Source organism: Neoarius graeffei, chromosome 7 (assembly GCF_027579695.1).
Source record: "Neoarius graeffei isolate fNeoGra1 chromosome 7, fNeoGra1.pri, whole genome shotgun sequence".
Taxonomy (NCBI): Eukaryota; Metazoa; Chordata; class Actinopteri; order Siluriformes; family Ariidae; genus Neoarius; species Neoarius graeffei.
In genome coordinates, this window is record NC_083575.1 from 21023653 (window position 1) to 21048611 (window position 24959).

The following is a 24959-nucleotide window of genomic DNA, read 5'->3' on the forward strand; positions in this document are numbered from 1 at the left end:
ATGTTAGCACAGCTGAAAACAGTTTAGCTCTTTAGAGAAGCTAGAAAACTGACCTTCCTTTGAGCAGATTGAGTTTCTGGAGCATCACATTTGTGGGGTTGATTAAATGCTCAAAATGGCCAGAAAAATGTCTTGACTATATTTTCTATTCATTTTACAACTTATGGTGGTAAATAAAAGTGTGACTTTTCATGGAAAACACAAAATTGTCTGGGTGACCCCAAACTTTTGAACGGTAGTGTATGGCACTGAAATCAATGCGACCTCTGTTTGACTTGGACTTCATGCATCTTTGAGGTGGATCCATCTTGCATTGGTCAGAATTTTGCGCAACCGGGAAGGAAAGATGGAGGATAACGGTCAAGTCAAGTTTATTTTTATAGCGCTTTTAACAATAGACATTGTCGCAAAGCAGCTTTACAGAATGTTAAAGACTTTAAACATGAGCTAATTTTATCCCTAATCTATCCCCAATGAGCGCGACGGTGGCAAGGAAAAACTCCCTCAGACGACATGAGGAAGAAACTTCGAGAGGAACCAGACTCAAAAGGGAACCCATCCAGTGAAAGAGGATTGCAGTGGCAAGACGGTGAGGTAACAGACCTCATTAACGTTTGAGGTGGTGTTGGTGTCCAAACAAAATTAGAAGGCACAAAAATATCGCAAGTGCAAACATGTTGGAACAGATCTCAAAAGAAACGGCAGAACGCAGCCAGAGGAGAAACGTGACTGCAGTGCCAAAAGGAAGTCAAACCTTTAAAAGCAAAATTCAAAGAAGCCAAGGTCACAAACCAAACAAGTGGCTGTTCCGGAATAATGTGCCCTTTTTACAGCGAGTCTGAATGCATCGCATGGCACATTGCTCCTTTGTGTCGTCTGTTCAGACTCCAGCTACGTCCACATTAATACATTTTAGTTTTAAAATGCATCACTTTTGCCATGTTTACACTTGGTGTCCACATTACTCCAGAGTTTTCGAGCCCCGAAAATGGAGACTTGTAGAAATGCTACTGGTCCCAATTTAATTTGAAAACTCCAGGGAAATGTTTTAGTGAAACAGTCGCTTGGAAACAATGATGCAGATGCACACAATCGCTTCCTGAGCAGTCTTATCAGTCACAACATGTCCTCCCCCGATCCGTTACGCTCCGATCACGTGACCTTTTTCCGCAAGAAAACAAGCAGCATCGGCTGTTTATACTGGCACGTGCTTGCCGAGTATACGTGAATGGTCATGTGATGTACATTTTCAGGCATGTTAGTGTGGACGAAGATTATTTCTGATACGGACCTAAAATGCACATCTGGATGGAGATCGTGAAAACACCGCTTTAAAACTAAAACGTGTTAGCGTGGACGTAGCCTAATGTCAGATACAGGCCACATTGGAAACACAGTGTGAATAGACTACCAAAAACAATCAGATTGGGTCAGTAAATCGGATTTGGGTCACTTTTGCCTGCTGTGTGAACGTAGATTTAGGCTACATCCACACAACGGCAACGAGATTTTTTTTTTTTAAATATCGCGTCCACATGGGCAACGGATCAGTAAAATTTCAGGTACATATGGCAACGCAACGCTTGCTGAAAATGATGCAATACACATGCCACACCACTACGTGCGCTGTAAGACGGTCCCATCGGAGACACCAGAACAATAGAAGAAGTAGACGCATGCGCATAAACCCCTTCTTCTGTAGCATCAGTCACATAAAGTTTTGATTATTAATCAGTAGCGTAAAACAAAAGACGCGGAAAGAGGAATGAATGGGGGTAGATGGAAGCCGGTACGCCAACATTCTGATATCCTCCAGAATTCTTTAATGGTCCGGAATAAATTGAATGCTACACGTTGATGGATTACTTTGTTCTTCTATGCCCTTTTTGAGGAATGTATTGTCGGACTTAAACCAACATCTGAAGAGGTGAGATTGCTCCTTTTTTTTCCCTATGATTGCTGGCGGGATTGTTTTTGGAACGCGCACGGGCGCTGCGCGGTTTGGTACTGCTTCCACAGTGTTTGGACTAAAGACTCTGCCCTAAGGGTTATTCTCTCTCTCACTCTCTTTCTCTCTCTCACTTTGCACCATTACACAATAAATATTCACAGTGAAAATATTTCATAAGCGCGTTTCATGAACCAAGTTATAGGATTTGTTGACAACTCGCATCAAGTTCGTTACACTTCCACCCGGCGTGAAGCACTGACAGTCATGTGGTTGTGATGTCATCGTAAACAAATCCGTTCTACTCATCCAGACGACTTTGCAACAGGGCCGTTGCCAGATTTTTCCACTCTGGAACCCGTTCTCAAAAGATTTCGTTTTGGGGCACCCAAAACGCCGGTGCCGTGTGATCGCCAGGCCGAAACGATAAACAATTTTATCAGATTCACCTGAATCCGTTGCCATGTGGACAGGGCCTTAGTTCCAATGAAGGGAAATTGTAATGCTACAGCATACAAAAGACAAGGCATTCTATACAACTGTGTGCTTCCAACAGTTTGGGAAAGATTCCCGTATGGGTGCAATGATCAGATGTCCAAAAATTTTTGCTATACAGTGTAGAAATTGAATGAAAAGAGAATGACTAATGAATATCCCAGTGATTGGGTGTCAAAGTCAAACCCTGTCTGGACTACATTAGCATTGTTGTGAGCCTTTGAATGGCCAGAAACTAAGGCTATTCATTTTTTTGAAATTTATTATTACCTATTCTATCAAGCAACACCAATAAACTAGGCTCTCTTTATAGTGTATGGTGATGGCATTTATTACACCGATTCATTTGCCATAATCCGTATTACCAGTTGCGAACCGTTACTATTAGAGCTGGGACTTGAGCTCAGTCAAAACTTAGCCAGACACCAAAAAAGCAACAGAGCAAAGGATTTTGTAAGGGATTAGCGGCAGGCTGCCAGGTCGCTCCGTTGTGTGTAATTGTCAATGCTGGTTTTAAAAGTAACTCAGTAAATTACAGAGGGAAATGAATACTCAAGTCTGAGTGAAAAATACTGCGCCGAGCATGCAAGAGGAGTCTGGAGACAGAAATCTTAGTTTCTCAGTCGTTAGCCTGTGCTACTTGCTCTCGAGAGCACTGGCTTGACAGTTTTATTAGCATTCGCTAACACTACTGATGAACACTACACCGGCTGGAAGGTGACTTCACCGCTGCGCTGACTCGCAATTAAGCTCGCACTGGCCTTTGAGAATGCAGAGGGCGATAATTTTTTTTGGTCCCTCCCACTATAAATCAAAATCTGTTTGGTTAATTCATCCGTCACTTCCTACATAAACACACTCCCATGGCCTTCTGTCCCGGCAATGAAGTCCTAACCAAGGAGTGAGCGGCTCTAAACTCTTCTCAGCCTAGAGACAACAAACAAACCTCACTGGATAACTCGATTTTCATGTTTTCAGGGCGGTAACCTTTTCATTTCTGAAGCAAATTTGATAGAAAACGAGGCCGAGCTAGAAGAGAATAATTATAATGAAATTATGAAAGAAATTCAAGAGTGAATTTGAAATGCTGATATGTTTGGGCCTTCTCTGAAGGACTAGAAGGACCTGACGGTTCCCCCCTGAGAGATTTATTTATTTATTTGGGGTTGTATAGACGAGCTGTTCTTAAGTGCCTTTAACTGTAAAATAAATCCCATGGATCCTCACAGCATGGATTTTTTTCAAGAACATTATTTAAATTTGTCAAAGAATATTTTTTGGAGCTGTCGAGCTTCCTGAACTTTCCAAAAGGTACAACATATTAAGCCTAGGTCACAACCGGACGTATGATTTTTTGGCCGTGTGATTTTTGGCATTTCCCAAATCGCTGCGGTTTTTTTTGTTCGTGGAGAAAGACGCGCATTGGCCGTAAGTTTGTCTTGCAACCTGAACAAAACGTAAGTGCCCGTAGAGTTTGTTTGACATGACAAAGAACCTCTGCGGCCGGTCTGCGGCTCGAAAATCAGCACGTCACACGCGCGCCCTCCGTGCGTTTCACGCACGCCCTCTGCATTTCTTGCGTTTTTTGCACGTAGACCGGCCGTAGGAGCACGTACGGCCGGTTGCGACCTAGGCTTTAGGTCTGAGTTCAGTTTGGTTCTTCGACCCTTAAATATTATAACACTGATAACGTGGATTGTGAATTCCACCAATTAAAAAAAATAAAAAGACTCCTTGGTTCTGCTTTACAAACCCAGTCAGTCAACTAATACTTTCACTAATGAACAATGTGGGGAAGTTGACTAACTGGTGTGATGGGCAAAACAGTGAGGCAGACGGTCGGGGAACGCAGGCAGATTCTTCAAAGCAACCTGCTACCTACAGATCTGTGCATTATCAGATATTGTTCAACGATGTCGGGAAGGTAGGTGATATATTTGCTTAACTTTGTTTGCGTTCATGCAGTGTTTTCACAACTATATCAGTTGGTACGAAGTCTAGTGCACTCAGTGGTGTTTGCTGTAACTATGGAAACAATGACTAGTCCACTAATTTGAGTTAGGCCTCCTGGTAGAGTCGTAAAAATAAATACACGCAACATATAGGCTACATCGGGGGTTTTTTCCTTTCAAATATCAAAAATACATATACACAACAGTAAGAAAGAGATGAGGAAAACTCTTGTATCTTGTATGCAAAGTCTCTAGTATTTGCACTCCATCAGCTTTTCTTTTTTTTTTTTAAACCATATCAAGAAACCTGAATAACAAAAAGAACCCTCCTACACAAACTCAACACTACATATATACACTACAAAATAAACATAACAATAGTAATAAAAGGAAGTGTGTTAAGGAAAAAAATGCATATTTAAAATTCTGCATTCTCTTCCAAAGGGAAGTTTTACAAAAATGAAAAAAGTCAGAGTTCATCTTTTCAGTCTTTTTTTAAAAAAACATATTTGTGGGTAGGTGGCACGGTGGTGTAGTGGTTAGCGCTGTCGCCTCACAGCAAGAAGGTCCGGGTTCGAGCCCCGTGGCCGGCGAGGGCCTTTCTGTGTGGAGTTTGCATGTTCTCCCCGTGTCCGCGTGGGTTTCCTCCGGGTGCTCTGGTTTCCCCCACAGTCCAAAGACATGCAGGTTAGGTTAACTGGTGACTCTAAATTGACCGTAGGTGTGAATGTGAGTGTGAATGGTTGTCTGTGTCTATGTGTCAGCCCTGTGATGACCTGGCGACTTGTCCAGGGTGTACCCTGCCTTTCGCCCGTAGTCAGCTGGGATAGGCTCCAGCTTGCCTGTGACCCTGTAGAACAGGATAAAGCGGCTACAGATGATGAGATGAGATATTTGTGGGTCTACTGTACAATAGATAGTTTTCACATGACGTCACAGAGTCTGGGATTCCCTAGTGGCGGCCATCTTGCGGGTCAAGCTTACCGTACGGGTCACTGAGCACACATTGTAACGCGCGAGTACAAAGTCTTCAAAAGAACCCAAGCAGGCTATTTAAAGCTAGCAATGGTGCACACCTGTTGTATTCACGGCTGTCGTAATAGGTCAGATGATGACGTCAAGCGGAGCTTTTATGGAATTCACACTGTACGGGAGCACGAAGGTGAGCAAACAAAGAAACTCAGCATACAAAGGAGAAATCTATGGCTTGCAAGAATCAACCGCAAGGATTATCAGCCTTCTAAACACAGCAAAGTCTGCTCCGATCATTTTATAAGTGGTAAGTTGTTTAAATAAACAATCAATTGTGTTTAAGTTTGTTTTTGGAAACCAAAACATCGTGTAAACAGTCTCTGGAGAATGCCTAACTGGAACTGACATGGTACTGTAATACCACTAATGGATGTAAAATTTGTCTTAAATCAACTCGATATTATACACACACATACACATATTATACATACACTTTTGTACAGCACTGTACAAAAGTCTTAGGCACATGTAAAGAAATGCTGTCGACCAAAAATGGCTTAAAAATAATGATTTTTTTTTTTTAAATGTTGAAACATTTAATACTATAAATAGGCATATCAGGTGAAAATTCAAACTCAGTCCAAATTGTTTGAAACGGCTCTCACTGAATTCAGAATTGAATGCAGAACAACATACTTTCTACAGAATTAAAATTTATCCATTTTTGAGATATTACAAGATCAAAGCCTGAAAAAAAAAAAGGTTAATTTTTAGAAAACTGCCGTTATATTCTGTATGAGGATCACATGGTCCAAAAAGGGCCTCATTACCCAATGAGATCAAATGTTTTTTCTTCATAACTTTCTTTTTTAATTATATTTTTCAAGATATTTACATGGAAATTGGCAGGCACATAGAAGGTTCTCTACTGAATACAAAGTTTGAAACAAATTGTGCAAATTAGCATTTAATTCGTATTAATTATGCTAATTATGCAAAACCGTTAAAATCGGTACTCTCTTCTTCAAAGTTTCACCAAATGGCTTTATTTGTGCAATATAAAACTGATCTAACTCTCATTTATACATCACAAAGAAGGAGAAATCAATGCTCTTTATAAAATATGCATAAATAAACATTAAATGTCATTCACATCTACCTTTATCAAAATTAAAAAAAAAAAGTTATAAAAGATTATTTCTAATACCCTCTTTGTGCTCTGTATTTCTCAAAAGTAGGGCCGACTAGTGTTTATATTTAAGAATATAAATGATTACTTTGATTAATATTCACAGCTTTCAAGGCGAACCTCGAAAAAACTGTGCGAGCCACATCCAATAAACGATTGCAGTTAATTGAACAGGAAATTGACACTCGCGTTTCTGACGTCCGGTTTTTTTAAATCTCATTCTGACCACTAAGATCTCAATATTTTTCATCAAAACAACTACAGTTATATTCTAAAATAGTTATTTATTTGCAGGAATCAGTTTGATTTGAAAAAAGAAGTAGGTAAAGCTCTGAAAACTCACTTCAAAGTCTCCCGTGAATCATAACATTGAAACTAGCAAATGGAAAATCTTGCTGAATACTTCATCAGAAACAGATGCCTCTTTTCCACCAAATCAGTTCCAGGGCTGGTTCGGGGCCAGTGCTTAGTTTGGAACCGGGTTTTCTGTTTCCACTGACAAAGAACTGGCTCTGGGGCCAGAAAAAACGGTTCCAGGCTAGCACCAACTCTCTGCTGGGCCAGAGGAAAGAACCGCTTACGTCAGTGGGGGGGGGGGGGGGGGGGGGGGGGGGGGTGCGGAGTTGTTAAGACCGACAACAATAGCAAGACCACGAAAGGTCACCATTTTTAAGCGACGAGAAGCAGCAGCTGTACAAACGCGAAGTCAGCCATTATTATTGTTGTTGTTGTTGCTGCTTCTTCTTCTCCGTGCTGTTGTTGCTTTGATGTTCGCGCCAAGGTTTATGCAAACGCAGCGACGTAACTGACGTATACAGCGACGTAACTGACGTGGCTCCCCTTAGCACCCCGAGCTATGGAAAAGCAAACTGGTTCTCAGCTGGCTCACAAGTTGAATGAGTTGTGAACCAGCACCAGCACTGGCCCCGAACCAGCCCTGGAACTGATTTGGTGGAAAAGGAGTAAGTGAGAGCGAGAGAGCATCCCTATAAAAAGTTATCTGATTGATATTCATGAGTAATCCAGTCAGAAAACGATCAGAAAAAAGAGAGAGAGAGCCAGCTTGATCGCTTTCCCATGACTCAAAAAACACCGGCAGTTTCCAGACGTCCCGCGAGCAGAGCGTGAACTCTTGTCCAACTTCAACCTGCTGTTACTCCCAAAGTACTGAACAGACCTTAACCAGATACATTTGTTTGGAAAGCAGAAATAAGCTTTTTAATGATCGTATTCACAATAGAAAATATTCCAGAGTTAAGCAATGACAGATTTGGAAACTTAGATGAGCGTCTGCATGGACAATTTTCACAGCACAGCCAGCGAGCGTCTGATATGTCTACTATAAACAGCAGTAAGCCATAATAAACGAAACAAAGTCAATATTTGGTGTGAGACGACCCTTTGCTTTAAAAAATAAAATAAAAATAAAATAGTAGTGTCAGGTACAGTGAGTGCAGTTTTATGTGGAAATGAGCTGTAGGTTTTACTGAGCGTCTTGCAGAACCAGCCACAGTTCTTCTGGACACTTTGACTGTCACACTCACGTCTTCATTTTGCACCAAAACCCAGTAGCCTTCATTAGGTTTTCTTTTTTATTCTGAAAAGTGCTCTGTTATGTAATATGCTGCTCAGATACAAACTTTTTTCCTTCTGTAACATTTAATTTTGTGCTGGAAAACCAATGTTTGGACGCAAATGTTTTTGTACTGACTCCATAATGTAGAAGTATGGGAAAAAAAAAATATAGGAGTGCCTAAGAGTTTTGCGCAGTACTGTATTTCAGGAATTGGATTCAATCACTGAATCCGTTAAAGGCCGACACCTGACATGTTCCTGAATCATTTTTAGATGTGGGATTAAATCAACAGCAGGAGACGTGTATTGATTTTAACCAGCGTTTCAGCACTGTGAGATATGTGAGCCCATGCGCGCTGTACAGCAGAATTCGAGATGTTACTGGTCTAGTGTGAAAACATCGTGAGTTTGACACATGTGCCCTGGAATCAGACACATACTGACCTGTATGAAGGGCACACCAGAACGCTCGATGGCCACCACCCCCACCGTCTGGCTGAGCTCCAGGTCCAGGATGAGGATCTCTCTGGGATACAGCAGCAACATATGACTCTTCTTTGAGGGTAAGTAAGACAGCTGGAGACAGTCATTGAGGGTTACTGCCTCGGCCCTACACACACACACACACACACACACAACAGGGTTAACCAGGTACCACGGCTAAAAATCCACGCTCTGCTAACCTGCATAAAGCGTTACAAACTATTACAATCTGAATCCACCATTTCAAAGGAAGATCCTAACGCGATAGTGAACATGTTCTAATTGCTTTAGAGAAATGAAAACATACATTATCATCATTATGGTTTCTCTGTATAAACGTAAGGCCATGCAGTGGCAATGTGCAAGAGTAGAGAACAGCTGAAGTCATTACTGCACAACACTGAGCGGGAATGCAATAACCATCACAAATCTCTTCAGAGCCTGCCATCTCCTTAGTTTATAGGCCACTGACGCCACTAAACCTGCTTATAGGGAATAACGCCGGTGTAAATTGAAGAATCTAATAAGGAGGCATCCTGTGGAAAATTCAAGAGGCGTTTTAAAGGGAAATGGAGCGAGAGAGAGGAAGACTGGGCAGAATATATGACTGTGTCCCAAATTGATGCAAGATAATTAGGAGCTGGCACAAAATATATACAACTTCAGCAACGAGTAAAAGTCCTCATTTGAAGGAATAGCTGGGGTCTAATTGCCTGTATCCCAGATATATTAAGCTTAATCAAATGTATCTGCAGCAAAGAATTCAGTTTGACCACTGGAACTAAAAAAGGAATTTAAAAAAATAATTTTAAATAGGTGTACCCCGCCTTTCGCCCGTAGTCAGCTGGGATAGGCTCCAGCTTGCCTGCGACCCTGTAGAAGGATAAAGCGGCTAGAGATAATGAATGAGGAGCTTGACTTCATTAAAAATGAATGATAAGAATGCAAAGTAAAACTGGATTTGACAAAAAAGAGTCAGAGGAGAACTCTGCCAAACTGTGACTGTCAAGCCCTTAAGCAAGACCCTTAGGGCCTCTGCATGCTCTTGCGACAAGGCTTTCGCAGATAGCTTTTCGCAGACAGTTGTAATTTATCGTTGAGCGGGGAGTAATAGGCGTGCGCGATGTTATTCACCACCACAACGCAAGTGGGCGCGAAATCGCTAGGAGTAGTTGGTGGGTGTGGTTAGTGGAGTGTTTATCCTCCGGTTACTTATAATGACTAGAACTGGAGTCGTATAGATGTACGTACTTCCTCGATCAACCGCTCTTCGTGCTGCTCCATCTTCACTCGTGTTTTTAAAAATGGCGGTCGTGAAAACAAACCAAACCGGGAAAGTAGGGAAGCGGAAGTGCGTGTACAGCGGATGTAGAGTGGACCAATCAGAGCCCTTTTGTCTGCGATGCTGTCTGCGAGGCTTCTGCGGTGGTCACAATTTTTGGGAGGTGCGCGCAGAGCGTCTGTGAAGGTGGGGGGGCTACGCAGATGCTATCTGCGACGCCATCTGTGAGGACTGGGTTGTCAGCATAAATTGGCCTTTAACCCTCTCTACATCAGGGCTGTCCCTGCGCTCCGATCCCAATTCTGTGCTGTAACACGTGACAAAAAAAATATATACATCATTCCTGTTCTACAGGGTCGCAGGCAAGCTGGAGCCTATCCCAGCTGACTACGGGCGAAAGGCGGGGTACACCCTGGACAAGTCGCCAGGTCATCACAGGGCTGACACATAGACACAGACAACCATTCACACTCACATTCACACCTACGGTCAATTTAGAGTCACCAGTTAACCTAACCTGCATGTCTTTGGACTGTGGGGGAAACCGGAGCACCCGGAGGAAACCCACGCGGACACGGGGAGAACATGCAAACTCCACACAGAAAAGCCCTCGTCGGCCACGGGGCTCGAACCCGGACCTTCTTGCTGTGAGGCGACAGCGCTAACCACTACACCACCGTGCCGCATTTTTTTTTTTTCTCTGATAAATTCTTGTATACATTCAAAACAGTTCAGAAAATCCTGTTTTCCATGTCTTTATTAAAAAAAAAAAAAGATTTCCGACAACATGGACTACATTACAGTGGTAACACACACACACACACACACCACCCCGACCACTTGTATGCAATTTTATACATATACCAGTCATTGGTAACTCACTAGTGGCCAACGGGGAAGCCATGGCCTAATGTCTGAAGATTCTCAGTCATCCAGGTACATAGTAATCTGTGGTTGGTAGAAGAGAGCAACTGGACTTGCTTGAAGATTCTTGAAAACGTTTCGCCTCTCATCCGAAAGGCTTCCTCAGTTCTGTCTGACTAATAGGGACCATCAGGTATTTATCCTCTCATGGATCATCACAGAATCCGAATCAGAATGCTGATGGCTGCATTGTAGGTGGCTGATAAAAGATGTCTTAGACACCCATCTCTGTTCAGTGATGGTCGTTCCAGGTTGGCAAAAAATGAACGATCCTCTCTGGCTAAGATGTCTGCCAGTTTTCTGAAGTCCTCTCATACTCCTGCACCAGTCGAAGGGATCTCATCCCAAAGTGCGTAGAAACATGTCTGTGAAGATTCTCAGTCATCCAGGTACATAGTAATCTGTGGTTGGTAGAAGAGAGCAACTGGACTTGCTCTCAGCCTTTCGGATGAGAGGTGAAACGTGTTCAAGAATCTTCAAGCAAGTCCAGTTGCTCTCTTCTACCAACCACAGATTACCATGGCCTAATGGTTAGAGAAGCAGCTTGGGACCAAAAGGTCACTAGTTCAATTCCCTGGACCAGCAGGACTGGCTGAAGCACCCTGAAGTGCCCCCAACTGCTCCGACAAGAGTGGTAGCATACCTTGTGTCGGATTCCATCAATTTTGGCATATTGCTACAGTGACGTGGCCGCTCCGACGGCTTCAGCCATCAAAGTCTCTAAGGAACATTATAGTAGTGGTTTCCCGTTGCCTTCTACTGGATTATTATAGAGGTTTTCTCCACTCAACCATTCACACACACACACGTATACCGTATATGGACAATTTAGAGCCACCAAATCAGCCTAACCTAAGCCTTTGGACTGTGGGAGAAACCAGAGCACCTGGAGGAAACCCACACAGAAAGGCCCCGGTCAGCTGCTGGGCTCGAACCTAGAACCTTTTTGCTGTGAGGCAACAGTGCTAACTATTTGCACCACCGTGCCACCTGTGTCTGATTAGCCAAAGGAAAAAAAAAGTGATGATGCGATTACCCGTGTGGGCAGTGCCAAGCCAAAACTTACTTTATTTTAAAAAAAAAAAAAAACACCCCACACAACACCCTGGTAATTCAAATAACTCTTTACAACTGTGGTGAGCAGAAAAGCATCTCAGAATGCACATTATTTCCCAAACTGTGAGCTGGATCAGCTACAATAGGAGGAGAAGCTCACACCAGGTTCCAATCCTCTCAGCCAAAAGCATGAACCTGAGATGACACTAGGCACAGCCTCACCAAAATCTGGCTAGCTGTAGCCTTTTTCCAATCTTCAACTGCCCAGTTTCAGTGAAGCCTGTAAAGCGAGTGTATATTTCTTTCAGTAAAGAATATTTATTTTACTTCCTAAAGTATATCATGCAATTTCTTGATAATCAGCGTATTAAATTTCAGTGAGGGTGGCACGGTGGTGTAGTGGTTAGCGCTGTCGCCTCACAGCAAGAAGGTCCGGGTTCGAGCCCCGTGGCCGGCGAGAGCCTTTCTGTGCGGAGTTTGCATGTTCTCCCCGTGTCCGCGTGGGTTTCCTCCGGGTGCTCCGGTTTCCTCCACAGTCCAAAGACATGCAGGTTAGGTTAACTGGTGACTCTAAATTGACCGTAGGTGTGAATGTGAGTGTGAATGGTTGTCTGTGTCTATGTGTCAGCCCTGTGATGACCTGGCGACTTGTCCAGGGTGTACCCCGCCTTTCACCCGTAGTCAGCTGGGATAGGCTCCAGCTTGCCTGCGACCCTGTAGAACAGGATAAAGCGGCTAGAGATAATGAGATGAGAAATTTCAGTGAACCTGTATTAGTATTGGATGGAATATATCCGCACCTGTGTGGTCCTGTTGCACTGGAAACAATTAGTTAAATCCATGAGTTCCAGAAATATCTGTCAAGAGTGAATTGTTTTTAAACTGTCTTTCTTTCCCAAAGGAAACGGTTAAGTCTTCCAAGCAAGCAGGAGACGACGACATCAGAAGCAGAAATCTGTATGGAGCCCTTCCAGTGTTTGCAGCTCCATATCAATTCAGAAACTAGACACAAGCCTGCAGCAGTGTCCTGCAATAAACCAAGCTTCTCCAGCTAGAAAAAAACAAACCAGCTGAGACTTCTGAACCTATACCCAAGTCTTAAAAACAGCTTATGGTCCAATCTCACTGATCAGCTCACCAACAGAACCAAGTACGATACACTGGGCGTGTCAAGATAATGGGTTATAGTGCATCATTCATTCATTCATTCATTTATACATCATCAGCTATAAGTCATGTACGACGAGATTGAATGGAATAACCATTTTATTCTTTCCACATTCACTGGATTTTGAGAGCATTTTTATTTTTTTGCAAATTTGATAAATAAAAACTTGATACAAAACATCCGACGAAATCATTTCCACTTAGAATGTAAACAACCTGGCAAAACGACAGGAGCAATTTGTGAAAAATGCTATAATAATAATAATAATTTTTTTTTTTTTTTTTTAGGATTTTTTTGGGCTTTTTCCACCTTTATTAGATAGGACAGTGTAGAGACAGGAAATGAGCGGGAGAGAGATGGAGAGAGATCGGGAAATGACCTCGAGTCAGAATCGAACCCGGGTCCCCGGATTTATGGTATGGCGCCTTATCCACCTGAGCCACGACGCCCCCATTATTATCATTATTGAAGAAATAAAATGCGTTCTTACCATCAAATACTTTTATTCCATATTTTGTTGCTTTTTTGGGGGGGGTTAGTTTTCGAGTAGAGTTTTTACTTTGTCCATGGCTGGTTCAGCAACACGCGCCACCATTTTGTTTTTCTCTCCTCATGGTATATGAGCTGATATCCTAGTAGTAGAGTAGCCAATCAGAGCACACGACTGCTCGTACCCAGTGAATGTGGATAGAATATATGCGCCCCGTCGGCTATCGGCTCATGTACGACTCGATTTCATGGAATAACTGTTAAATATACTGTAGATGTTCAATAAAATGCATAATATGGTCACTGGAGGTAGGCTACTTGATGAAAACATGACGACGAGAGCTGTTTATATATCCTCTATAAGGTGCCAATGAATTATTTAAAAAGGAGGGCTGAATCATAGGTCAGTGTTGCCTTACCGTATTTAAATTTCCAGTATAATATCCTTGGTCTGACAACGGACATTGTAATCTATATCTGTATTTCTGTAAAGCTGCTGTGACGATCTCTAACGAGCAAACCTGAGGCAAGAGCCGCAAGGAAAACTCCCCTGAGATGACACGAAGAAGAATCGTTGAGAAGAACCAGACTCAAACACTACACCAGATAATAGTGGGAGTATAAGTTTTTCTACAAATAGAATTTCTTCCGCCACAAATGAATACTCTAAAGTCCAACTGTACAGCGTACACTGAAAGTTAGTTCAGTATGAGCATAATTTACAACCCCATTCTTTTGGATTCTCTCTGTAACATTCTGTCCTGACAGATCAGTCTTGACTCTGCCAAATTGCTGAACATATATCTTTGCTTTTTCTTTCTGACATACGGGTGAAGAAAAAAAAAATCTGCCAGATGTCAGACGCTCAACGAACTCTTCACATGAGGTCTGGACACCAGGAGGGTCAAATCTGATTCTGCCTCATATTTTGGACTGTGTTCTTGTTCCAGACTAAATCTTATTTCAGAAAAAAAAAAAAAGGTCATTTCAACATTCAAAAACCATGGCGGATTCAAATTTGGGATTACGGTATTACAAAGCAGCACTGCAAAGAGGACAGAGGAAGATATTGACAATGATCTTATTAAGCAGTGGACATGCTCAGTGAGATACTTGTAGCTTAGCAACATGAAGGGGTTGGTTTCAAGATTATTTTTCTGTAAATCACAGACAACACTGTAGGAGTCAGTGTGCAAAGGTTCTAGCAGAGGTTACGCTGTTGGATCCTTGGATAATAAACTGAACAACTAACCCAAAGGCAAGGTTCATTAAAAGGGTGTTGCATTTGTAGGATTATAAAGAGACCTTCGGAAAGCGTTGTCAAACTGAGAGCAGTCAGTCAGTGGGTCCGTTAGCTCGCGGAAACTGTGACCTTTTCACAAGACATCAAGTTTAGCAGGCTCATAGACATTAGATATACAGGCAGTGCCTAAAAGCAGAGCTCCTGAGGAGTTTATGATCCAAATATTTCCAAGGGCACAAAATCAACCTGAATAGAATGATAATATTATAGCATATGAGCCAGTGAATTGTGTACTATAGTGTATGTCAATAAATTCCTGCATTGTTTTGAGACAGTCAGTGCATTTACATGCACATCCAAATCGAGCTACTGTCGGTAATCGAGCTAAGGGTCCCAGCAGGGGTGCCAGAGAAATCCAATCCTACATGCACACAAGGAAATCGAGCTATTGTGTGAGGTACATTGTGCACCCGAGCCACAGGTGGCGCTACACGCCCCATCGTGTTGGTACACTTCCGGTTGTCGTCATGAAGAGCTATTCAAGAGTACAAATAATGTTATCATTTCCGTGTTCACAAGAAGAACGACGACGAGGACAGCATCATCAAGAGATATATATATATTCAACTCCTTAAGCTGAGTGAGCATGAACTCTATCTCCTCATTGCTCCAGAAGTGCACGTTTCTACTACTGTTGTCATGCCGACCGAGGCTGTTGTGTTTCCCGCTTGTGGTCTCGTCACTTGTCACTTCCGGAAGGGGCAGTGCTGAAGTAAGTAGCTCGACTACATAGCTCGATAGGGTTTACATGCACTAAGTAGCTCGGCTACAATCGCATAACCTAGGTCGCGTAGCTCGATTACGAGAAATCCAGTTCGGTTCGATTTCAGCCGAGCTAAGGTGTTTCCATGGCATTTAGAGCTTCGATTTCAGTCGAGCTACGACGGAAATTCGATTTTCCCTATGTGCATGTAAACGCACTGAGTGATACCAATAATGAAATACACATCGCAGTTACGAATGCATATTTATTCCTTTCTTTGACACCGCATGCCATGCGCCAGAAACACCACCACGACGTTGATTATGGTGTGACTCTGCTGGGTGCCTGGTGGACAGCAGTGAACCAGCACTTTCACTTTACATCATTACTATAAAGTTACGATCTAATATTAAACTTGATATGCCAAACAGTTGTCTGGTTACATCTGTCACGTCCACAGCACCATTAAGACTAATTACCATGCACTTGTTCCTGATTAGAGTGCAATCACAGCGCATACATATAAGGACTCTCAGTAGCACACAGAGCTTGTGAAGCATACACTCTGTACCCTGCGTCTAACATTACCAAGCCTTGTATTTTGTATCACTTTTCTGGTTTTGACCCTATTTGTGTTTTTGGACTTCAAGTATCGTAGTACCTCGGATATCCTGTCTGTGCCTCACTGGACCACTACCCATTTTTCAACTCAGCCTTTGTCTACATTTTGGATCTGTTTGCTAGCGTGTTTTCAATAAAACTCTTCCTGCACATACGTCCATCTATCACCTGTCCAACAAGCTAGTGGACTAATAAAACTGTTCACTAGTTTTATATGAAACAATCACGAATATTTTTTTTTAAATGTGTTCGTAAATTATCCCACATTATTTTTTAAAAAGCAAATTAAAAATAAGCCCTGGATAAAAACCCGTCTCTCTTATGTAAATAAAAGATACAAATTTCGTTGTCCGGTGGTCGTGTTTATGAGATACATAACCTTATCCTTACGATCCAGTATCATGTGGCGATACATGCTTGCCATTTGTTGTGCACATGTTCGTGTCGAAAAGCCATGAAAACCAGGTTGATTCATTACCATATTCTCTTAAGTATGGAACTCTGCAGTACTAAAGGATTCTAAAGCTGAAAAGACATGCAAGCTAATCGAAACGCACTCTTCGTTCTGTGGGGGCGTGGCATATGGAGACGATGTCATACAGTATGGAGCATGCTAGTATTCTATCCAGGTCACTTGTCTTTATATCAGAACTGTCATTCCGTTAAAGTAAACCCATGATTCAATACCAGGAACACCAACAATGCTTTACAAGGCCCTCCAAGCTGTTCCTTTTAGCAAATTAAACGACCAATCATCATCATAACTCCACAATTTTGAAGCCATCAAAGATGATAAACAATCTGCTTGGCCACTGCAGGCAAATTTCGCTCCCGATTTCCGCAGTATTAAACTTTTCCCAATTTTGTTTGCTTGCTTCAACTGCCTCCAATAGAAAATGTATTGCTTGCATGCATTTTCAGTGCAACCTAATCATAAGTCACCTCACACTTTGTGGCATGCTTCCAAAAGCTTCACTTCACCAAAGGGTCACCATTTACAGTTATTGTGGAATATATTTGAAGACACAACTTGTTAATTTAGCCAAGTTGTTTTGTTAGACATCTAGCCACTGCCAGAAATGTCACATACACAGCCTAGTGGAAGTTATGACATATCAGGAAACTAAAGAGTCCCAAATGTCACAACTAGCAATCATTTGCCGTTAAAGCTAATATCGTCTAAATCATCACACTTTAATAATCTCCTAGAACTGTTCAACTGCAGCAGCATTATAACAAGTAGTTGTTCTGAGGCCCAAACAGAGCCTGATATTCACCATACGCAAAGCATGGGATTTGTATTTACTCTTAAGCCCAATATCACAATGGCCCACAAGCCCGGATTAATGCATGGACCTCTTACCATGTTGCTGCTTTGTCCAAAATTGCTCCTCTGTACCATTAACTCAGTAAGCAGCTCTGGCAGGCTAATGGATCAGGGATCACTTTCATTACATGGATCCATCAAAGCAGGTTTTAGAATATAAACCTGGGGTACAGAGCCTAGACAGAAGAATCCCACAAGCGCTATGCAACATAAATAAATAAATTCACACAAACTTTATCCTATAAACTCTTTGGGCAAACAGGCTATTCATACTAAACCGTAGGTGCTAAAGAAGGCAACCGGACTTGCTTGAAATCCTTGAAGACGTTTCACTTCTCATCCGAAAGGCTTCTTCAGCTCTGTCTGACTAGTGGGGAGTTCCAGGTATTTATCCTCTAGTGGACCAAAAGCAAACCTACGGAGAGTCGTTGAGGTCACATGGGTCGTTGACCCTCTCAGGCTACATCCACACAACGGCAACGAGATGTTATTTAAAAAAAATATCGCGTCCACATGGGCAACGATCAGTAAAATATCAGGTCCATATGGCAACGCAACGCTTGCTGAAAACGATGCAATACACATGCCACACCTCTAGGGGCGCTGTAAGACGGTCCCTTCGGAGACACCAGAACAATAGAAGTAGTAAGGATGCATGCGCATAAACTATTATGCGCGAGACTTCATATTAGCCACAAAGTCAGAAAAATCTGTTCGTAAAATTACATTATAATGACCAAATACAATGAAAAGTATTTTTCCAGTCTCACCTGTGAAAGGTAATCCCATGTGATCTCGTTTGGACGGTAAACCTGTTGGTACAGTTAAACGCAGCACATGAATGAGGCATCTTTAGTCTCCGCTTTGACCCATCTAATATGGCGGCGAGGATGACGTATGATTCTATGCGGAAGGCGGCGTCTTTAATGGTCCGGAATAAATTGAATGCTACACGGTGATAGATTAATTTGTTCTTCTACGCCCTTTTTGAGGAATGTATTGTAGGACTTAAACCAACATCTGAAGAGGTGAGATCGCTCCTTTTTTTCCCCATTTTTGCTGGCGGGATTGACTCTGTCCTAAGGGCTATTCTCTCTCTCTCTCTCTCTCTCTCTCTCTCACTTTGCACCATTACACAATAAATATTCACAGTGAAAATATTTTGTAAGCGCGTTTCATGAACCAAGTTATAGGATTTGTTGACAACTCGCATCGAGTTCGTTACACTTCTACCCGGCGTGAAGCACTCACAGTCATGTGGTTGTGACGTCATCGTAAACAAATCCGTTCTACTCATCCAGACGACTTCGCAACGGCAACGTTGCCAGATCTTTCCACTCTGGAACCCATTCTCAAAAGATTGCGTTTTGGGGCACCCAAAACGCTGGTGCTGTGTGGACGCCAGGCCTAAACGATAAACAACTGTATCGGATTCACCTGAATCCATTGCCGTGTGGACAGGGCCTCAGTCATCCTGTAGGTCTTGGGGTCACTGGAGGCCGGGTGTGAACGGTGTTAGCAGCCTAAAGGGTCGTTAGGGTGATCTGTGGGTCGTTGGCTCTCTCTGCCATCATGTGCGTCATTGAAGTCAGCTGAGTCTTGGTGTGGATGTGTATTCAGTTTTCTGGGAAGTGTGCCAAGGACTGCATTGTATGTAGCTGATAAGTGGTGTCTCAGACCACCTCCTCTATTCAGTGATGGTTGTTCCAGGTTGAGGAAGATGGCTTCTTTTACTCCTCTTTCAAACCAACGGCCTTCTCTGGCTAGAATGCATACATTGCAGTCCTGAAATGAGTGTCCTTTGTTTTTGAGATGAAGATAGACTGCAGAGTCCTGACCTGAGGAACTGGCTCTCCTGTGTTGAGCCATGTGCCTGTGAAGCAGTTGTTTCGTTTCCCCAATGTACAGGTCTGTGCATTCCTCACTGCAATGAATTGCGTACACTACGTTGTCCTGTTTGTGTCTGGGTATTCTGTCCTTAGGGTGGACCAATTTCTGCCTCAGAGTGTTACTGGGTCTGAGGTGGTTTTAGACAGCCACGTTTGAAATTTGTACATCTTGCGTTCCTTGGTGTTGTGAGATCCGTGCCTTCTCAACAAACTTGGCTCATTCCAAAACTTCACTGGGAAGAAGTGCGGTCAATTCTTCAACCTGTACTGGAAAAAAAAAATGGCTACAAATCCCCCCCCCCATAAAATGGGCTTAAATTTTTGTTAAGGCCCTGGTCACACTACAGCTTGTGATGGGCTTGCGAATACTTGGCGATGAAAAGTTGGCAGCTTCGGCACCAATCAGGTCATGCATGGCGAATGTTCTCAGAACTTTGCATGTTGTTTATTGGTGCACTGTCTCCTTATGAGTGGCCAAAAACATCATGAAAATTTTCAAATGGATGCACTGAAATTCGATGACAATGTTTTCGTCAGCAAACTAAGTGGCGAATACTCACAAATGGGTTTGGGAATTCTTCCCAAAGCTCAGGGAAGCATCGCCAAACGCCTCATTTTCATCAATAACACATTGCAAAGCATCGCGAGCTGTAGTGTGACCATAGACTCAATCGATTTATTACCTTTTAATACTTTTTAAAAAGACACCCTTTACCCACGGACACCCTGTAAAGTGTTGTGCAGTGTCTGTAGGTTTCATATCCTTGTCTTGCGATGGTAAAAGCTGACTCACACTGATCTACCAGAGTTAAGGTTGCAAACTCAACACGGAAAATTATGATCAGAGAACCTGTGACGTTGTCTCCTTCTTTTGCTTCTTCAAAGGGTTAAAACTGATCTATTCTCTAAGAAATGCTTAGCTCCCGACTAAAAAGATCACTCCCTCACCAGCTTCTCCTTCTCTCTTTCTCAAAGCTAAACAGGCAAAATCATTAGTTTATGTTCATGAGAAACTAGACTGTGCAAAATTCTCCATCCTGAAGAAGACTCTCCTGTGGCGGAAAACTTACTGACACTGGAGACACCTTCCATGAAATTATAAAATGTCTTCGAACAGAACATTTCACCATATCAACAATTATACATATGTACATTTGTGACCTCTGGCAGTACACACAGTGAAACTTCCCAGCGAGGTTATCAGAAATATAAGGACACTTGGAACACTGCATGATCAACCAAGTTAATGGACTAGAACAATCTAACAGAGCACACCTGGGTAGCAAGAAACTCGTCAGTGACATGTTCCAATATTTTTGATCACTTGAAACGATCCAAGTTGTTTAACACGTCTAGATGTAAACATCACAAAAAGAAGTTTAAAATTCTGATCCACTGTCTCACATCCATCTTTTGATCTCAACCCCAAATGTCTCCAGTGTACAGCAAAAATAAATGAATTGGGGACAGCCATGGCCTGAAGGTTACCCTTGGGCGCAAAGGGTTGCTGGTTCAATTCCTGGGACTGGCAGGAAAAACGTGAGGGGACTTGAGTGAATGAACAGCACTTTCCCTTCCGTCTGTATCATGGCTGAAGTGCCCTTGAGCAAGGCACCTAACCTCCAACTGCTCCCCGGGCACTGTAGCATAGCTGCCCACTGCTCTGGGTATATATATATATATATATATATATATATATATATATATATATATATATATATATATAAAAAAGTGTGCGTTTCATTGCTCACTTGTGTTAACTGCTTCAGATGGTTTAAATACAGAGGAGGATTTCTGCTATGCTTGAGTGTACATGTGACCTCTCCCCCCCCCCCACCACCATAAAAAAGGCTTCTTCCTCCTCTTAAAAAGAATTGGCCTTGCTGTTCCAGTACTTTCGGATGAGACTGTGTCAGCATATAAACTCCTACGAGCTGTTACTACAGAAACAAGCACATTAATATAAACCTGTTGTTTGCCTCGCAGCTAGATCTATTGACCGAGTGGTGCTGTTAAGAAAAATTAATCAACACCTTCTGACTGATCTAAAATTCAACTACAACATGATAAATTATTTTACAATAGCTTTGGACTTAAATTTCCAGTTTCTAAATGGACAAAGGAAAAAAAAAAGTATTCTGTTTAACTACCATGCCTAATGGTAAAGCCTCATTGCGTGCTGGCGTTCAGATGTCTTGCTCTGCCTGCTTTACCTTTGGGGATGCCCTCTTCTCTGAGTAAGCTGATCATCTGATGATGCTCAGAGCTGGGAGATGAACATAGGCCACAAAATCTTTGGCAGCCCATAATAAACCACAAGAGTGGCAATACAGGGGGTTACTTTTGAAAACTGGGTTGTCTGGTATTGCTGATGGCAAAAGCATCCGTCAAGGAAAGGGGTAGGGATGAAACGCAATGCCACTATTTGCATCTGTATCCAGATTTAGACCTGAAATGAGTGCGGCATGAACTGCAAAGTCTTTGTATATAAACCCTACTATTATGCTCTTGGAAAGACTTGGGGGGGGGGGGGGGGGGGGGGGGGGACGAGACACGCGCGCACACAAAAAAAAAAAAGCCACAAATGCCAGCACTCTCAGCAAGGTATGAATTCTAGCTCTCACAGTTCTTCAAGCTCAGCTACATCACTTGAGCTCTCAGTCAGAGACGTGTGCAGGACTTTATTACTAATCCCTCCCATGCAGTAGTAGTAGTTATTATTATTAGTAGTAGTATTGGGCGACACGGTGGTGTAGTGGTTAGCGCTGTCACCTCACAGCAAGAAGGTCCGGGTTCGAGCCCCGTGGCCGGCGAGGGCCTTTCTGTGCGGAGTTTGCATGTTCTCCCCGTGTCCGCGTGGGTTTCCTCCGGGTGCTCCGGTTTCCCCCACAGTCCAAAGACATGCAGGTTAGGTTAACTGGTGACTCTAAATTGACCGTAGGTGTGAATGTGAGTGTGAATGGTTGTCTGTGTCTATGTGTCGGCCCTGTGATGACCTGGCGACTTGTCCAGGGTGTACCCCGCCTTTCGCCCGTAGTCAGCTGGGATAGGCTCCAGCTTGCCTGCGACCCTGTAGAACAGGATAAAGCGGCTAGAGATAATGAAATGTGATTATTATTAGCTCATCCGGCTGACTGGCGATGAGCTTATGCCATCATGCGTTGTCTGTTCGGCTGGTGTCGTCCACATTTCATTGGGAGAAAAAAAAAAAATTATATATCCTTTCTTCCCTCTCAATTCTTCACCGATTTTTATTCTTTTTGGCAGGAAGGTAGGTCTGCCTGGGGTGCACATAGCTTATACACAAATTTGTAAAATTGCAATTAATAATGAAGATCTGGAGTAATTAAGCCCTAACGAGCAGATTCTTCTCAATTCTTCACCGATTTTGATTCTTTCTGGCATGAAGGTAGGGGTACCTAGGGTGCATATAACTTCTAACCAGATTTGCTTAATTACAATTATTAATGAAGTTACAGACCAATTCAGCCTTATTGAGCAGTTCAACAAAAATTGCTTCTTCTTGGTCAATTCCTCGCCATTTTGGATTCTTTCTGGCTAATAGGTCAGTAAAATGGGTAGGGTGTATACAGCTTGTATATAGTGTAAATAGCTTGCAACGTTTATTGCACAAGGTGGCCCACTTTAGATTGTTCCTTCTGGACTAGACGGGGCCGGAGTGACCTACTGTCTCGTTTTTGTTTGTACCGCCTGCTACATGAATGCAAATGAATTTACCTGGTTAGATTTACCAAAATACAGTATAAATAAAGTAGTAGATTAATTTTAAAAAACAATCACCCTGATCAGGCAGCTACTAAGGATGAAAGCATGAATGGTGAACATTCATGTTACTCAACATGATCATTCTTTGTCCAGTGAGATTCATATCGGTCTTTATGAAAATTACACCCTTCAACATGCACCATTTTTTTCATGTCCTGCCGCATCCCGGTCACAAATCACCTCTAGTCCCACTCTTTGTGGCAAGCTTTCTAAAGGTTCACTTCACTGAAGGGTCACTTCAGAGGGCTTGTAGCACTGGGGAAGTATTTACACAGTCCACAGTTTGTTTGGATGTGGGAATCATATTAAAGTAAATAAAAACGTGTCTTCTACATACATTTATGAAGTTTTATTCTGAGCTTTTGGACCTTAGGTCCGTCATTAGGGACAGAATGGGAAGTGCATTTACAAACGCCGACAAACCAGTTTAATCGAAAAAACAACAAACAACAAAACTGTCACGTGTGATATGATGGGTCACATGCTTGTAAAATAAAATCATTTACAAGAAACACTGAATGGGGGGGGGATAAATAAGCAAATAAATGCTACAAGATAAACTAACAAGAGTGCTCTGAGAGCACAATATTCCCCGCTGGCAACTAGGCCATAACTCTGGTAAAATGCGACTGAATTGAACGAAACTGCAATATGCGTATTACCGATATATAACAAAGAATCCTGCCAAGTTTCGTGAAATTCCTCCAAAAATCGTGAGAGGAGTTGATTTCAGAAGGTGAGTACCCTTTCCAGGACGGACAGACAGACAGACAGACAGACATCGCCACGACATAATCCCCTTTCGGGTCTCTCAGCCAGCGGGGGATAAAAATTGTGAGGGAAGTTGATTTCAGAAAGCAAGCACACTTTGATGAAATTGCCAAAGTACAAAGTTTGTTCATAATCAAGGGCATAACTCTGGCAAAATTTGCCCAAATTAAACAAAATTTCAATCTGCATATAACTGTCATATAACAAAGCCTTTTGCCAAGTTTTGTTAAATTCCTCCACAAATTGTCAGAGGAGTTGATTTCAGAAGAACGTACACCCTCATGAAATCGTCAAAGTACAAGTTATTTAATCAAGGGTCAAAACTCTGGTTAAATTTTCACAAACAAAATTAAATCGCAATATGTGTAGGGCTGTAATGATATGCGTATCGAAATCGCGATACGCAGAGCCACGATCCGTATCGCGATACAAGAAGGCAGAATCGCGGTACACCCTTTCAAACTTCTCCTCAGCCCAAAAACAGAGGCGCTTCCAAACTTCAATTTATGAATACTTTACTTTTTATTTAAATTACATTTTAAACTTACTTAAATTACTTTTATTTTTTTATATCTATTAGTAAGTCGTTTTTTCGCCGACCTGCGACAATCTTCTGCGAGTCACGCAACGTCCACACTCGCCACTGGCAGAGCATTCATTTCTTTTAAGCGGTCGCCATTCTGGTTGCGACGCGGGGAGCGAATCTGTAAACAAGCAGCTCATTGGCTGGCTAGGTGTGCCACAAGCCAATCACAATCACTTGACCGGAAAGGCATGCAGTGTTGCCAGATTGGGCAGGTTTAGGTGCTTTTTGGCTGGTTTTGAACATATTTTGGGGTGGAAAACGTTAGCAATATCTGGCAACACTGAAGGCATGTCTGCTTGGGCGGAAGCCTTCTGCGGCAGTTACATTTTGACACGCGAGCAACGTTTCACCATAAAAATTCCGTAATTTCCATCTGTTTTCCGCGATCACAGAAAATCATTGGCCCTATGAGAGTGAGACAGTGAGAGAGCCACCCCCCC

The 24959-nt window shown here is 42.5% G+C and overlaps 1 protein-coding gene across 1 annotated transcript in view; it reads right to left on the reverse strand.

Annotated features, from left to right (window-relative positions):
• The window catches only part of wdr11 (WD repeat domain 11), a 411155-nt gene that overhangs the window by 331718 nt on the left and 54478 nt on the right, over positions 1 to 24959 (reverse strand). The window contains exon 6 of the mRNA XM_060925398.1: positions 8576 to 8741. Within this exon, the coding sequence (XP_060781381.1) occupies positions 8576 to 8741 (166 nt within the window). The remainder of the gene's footprint in view (positions 1 to 8575; positions 8742 to 24959) is intronic.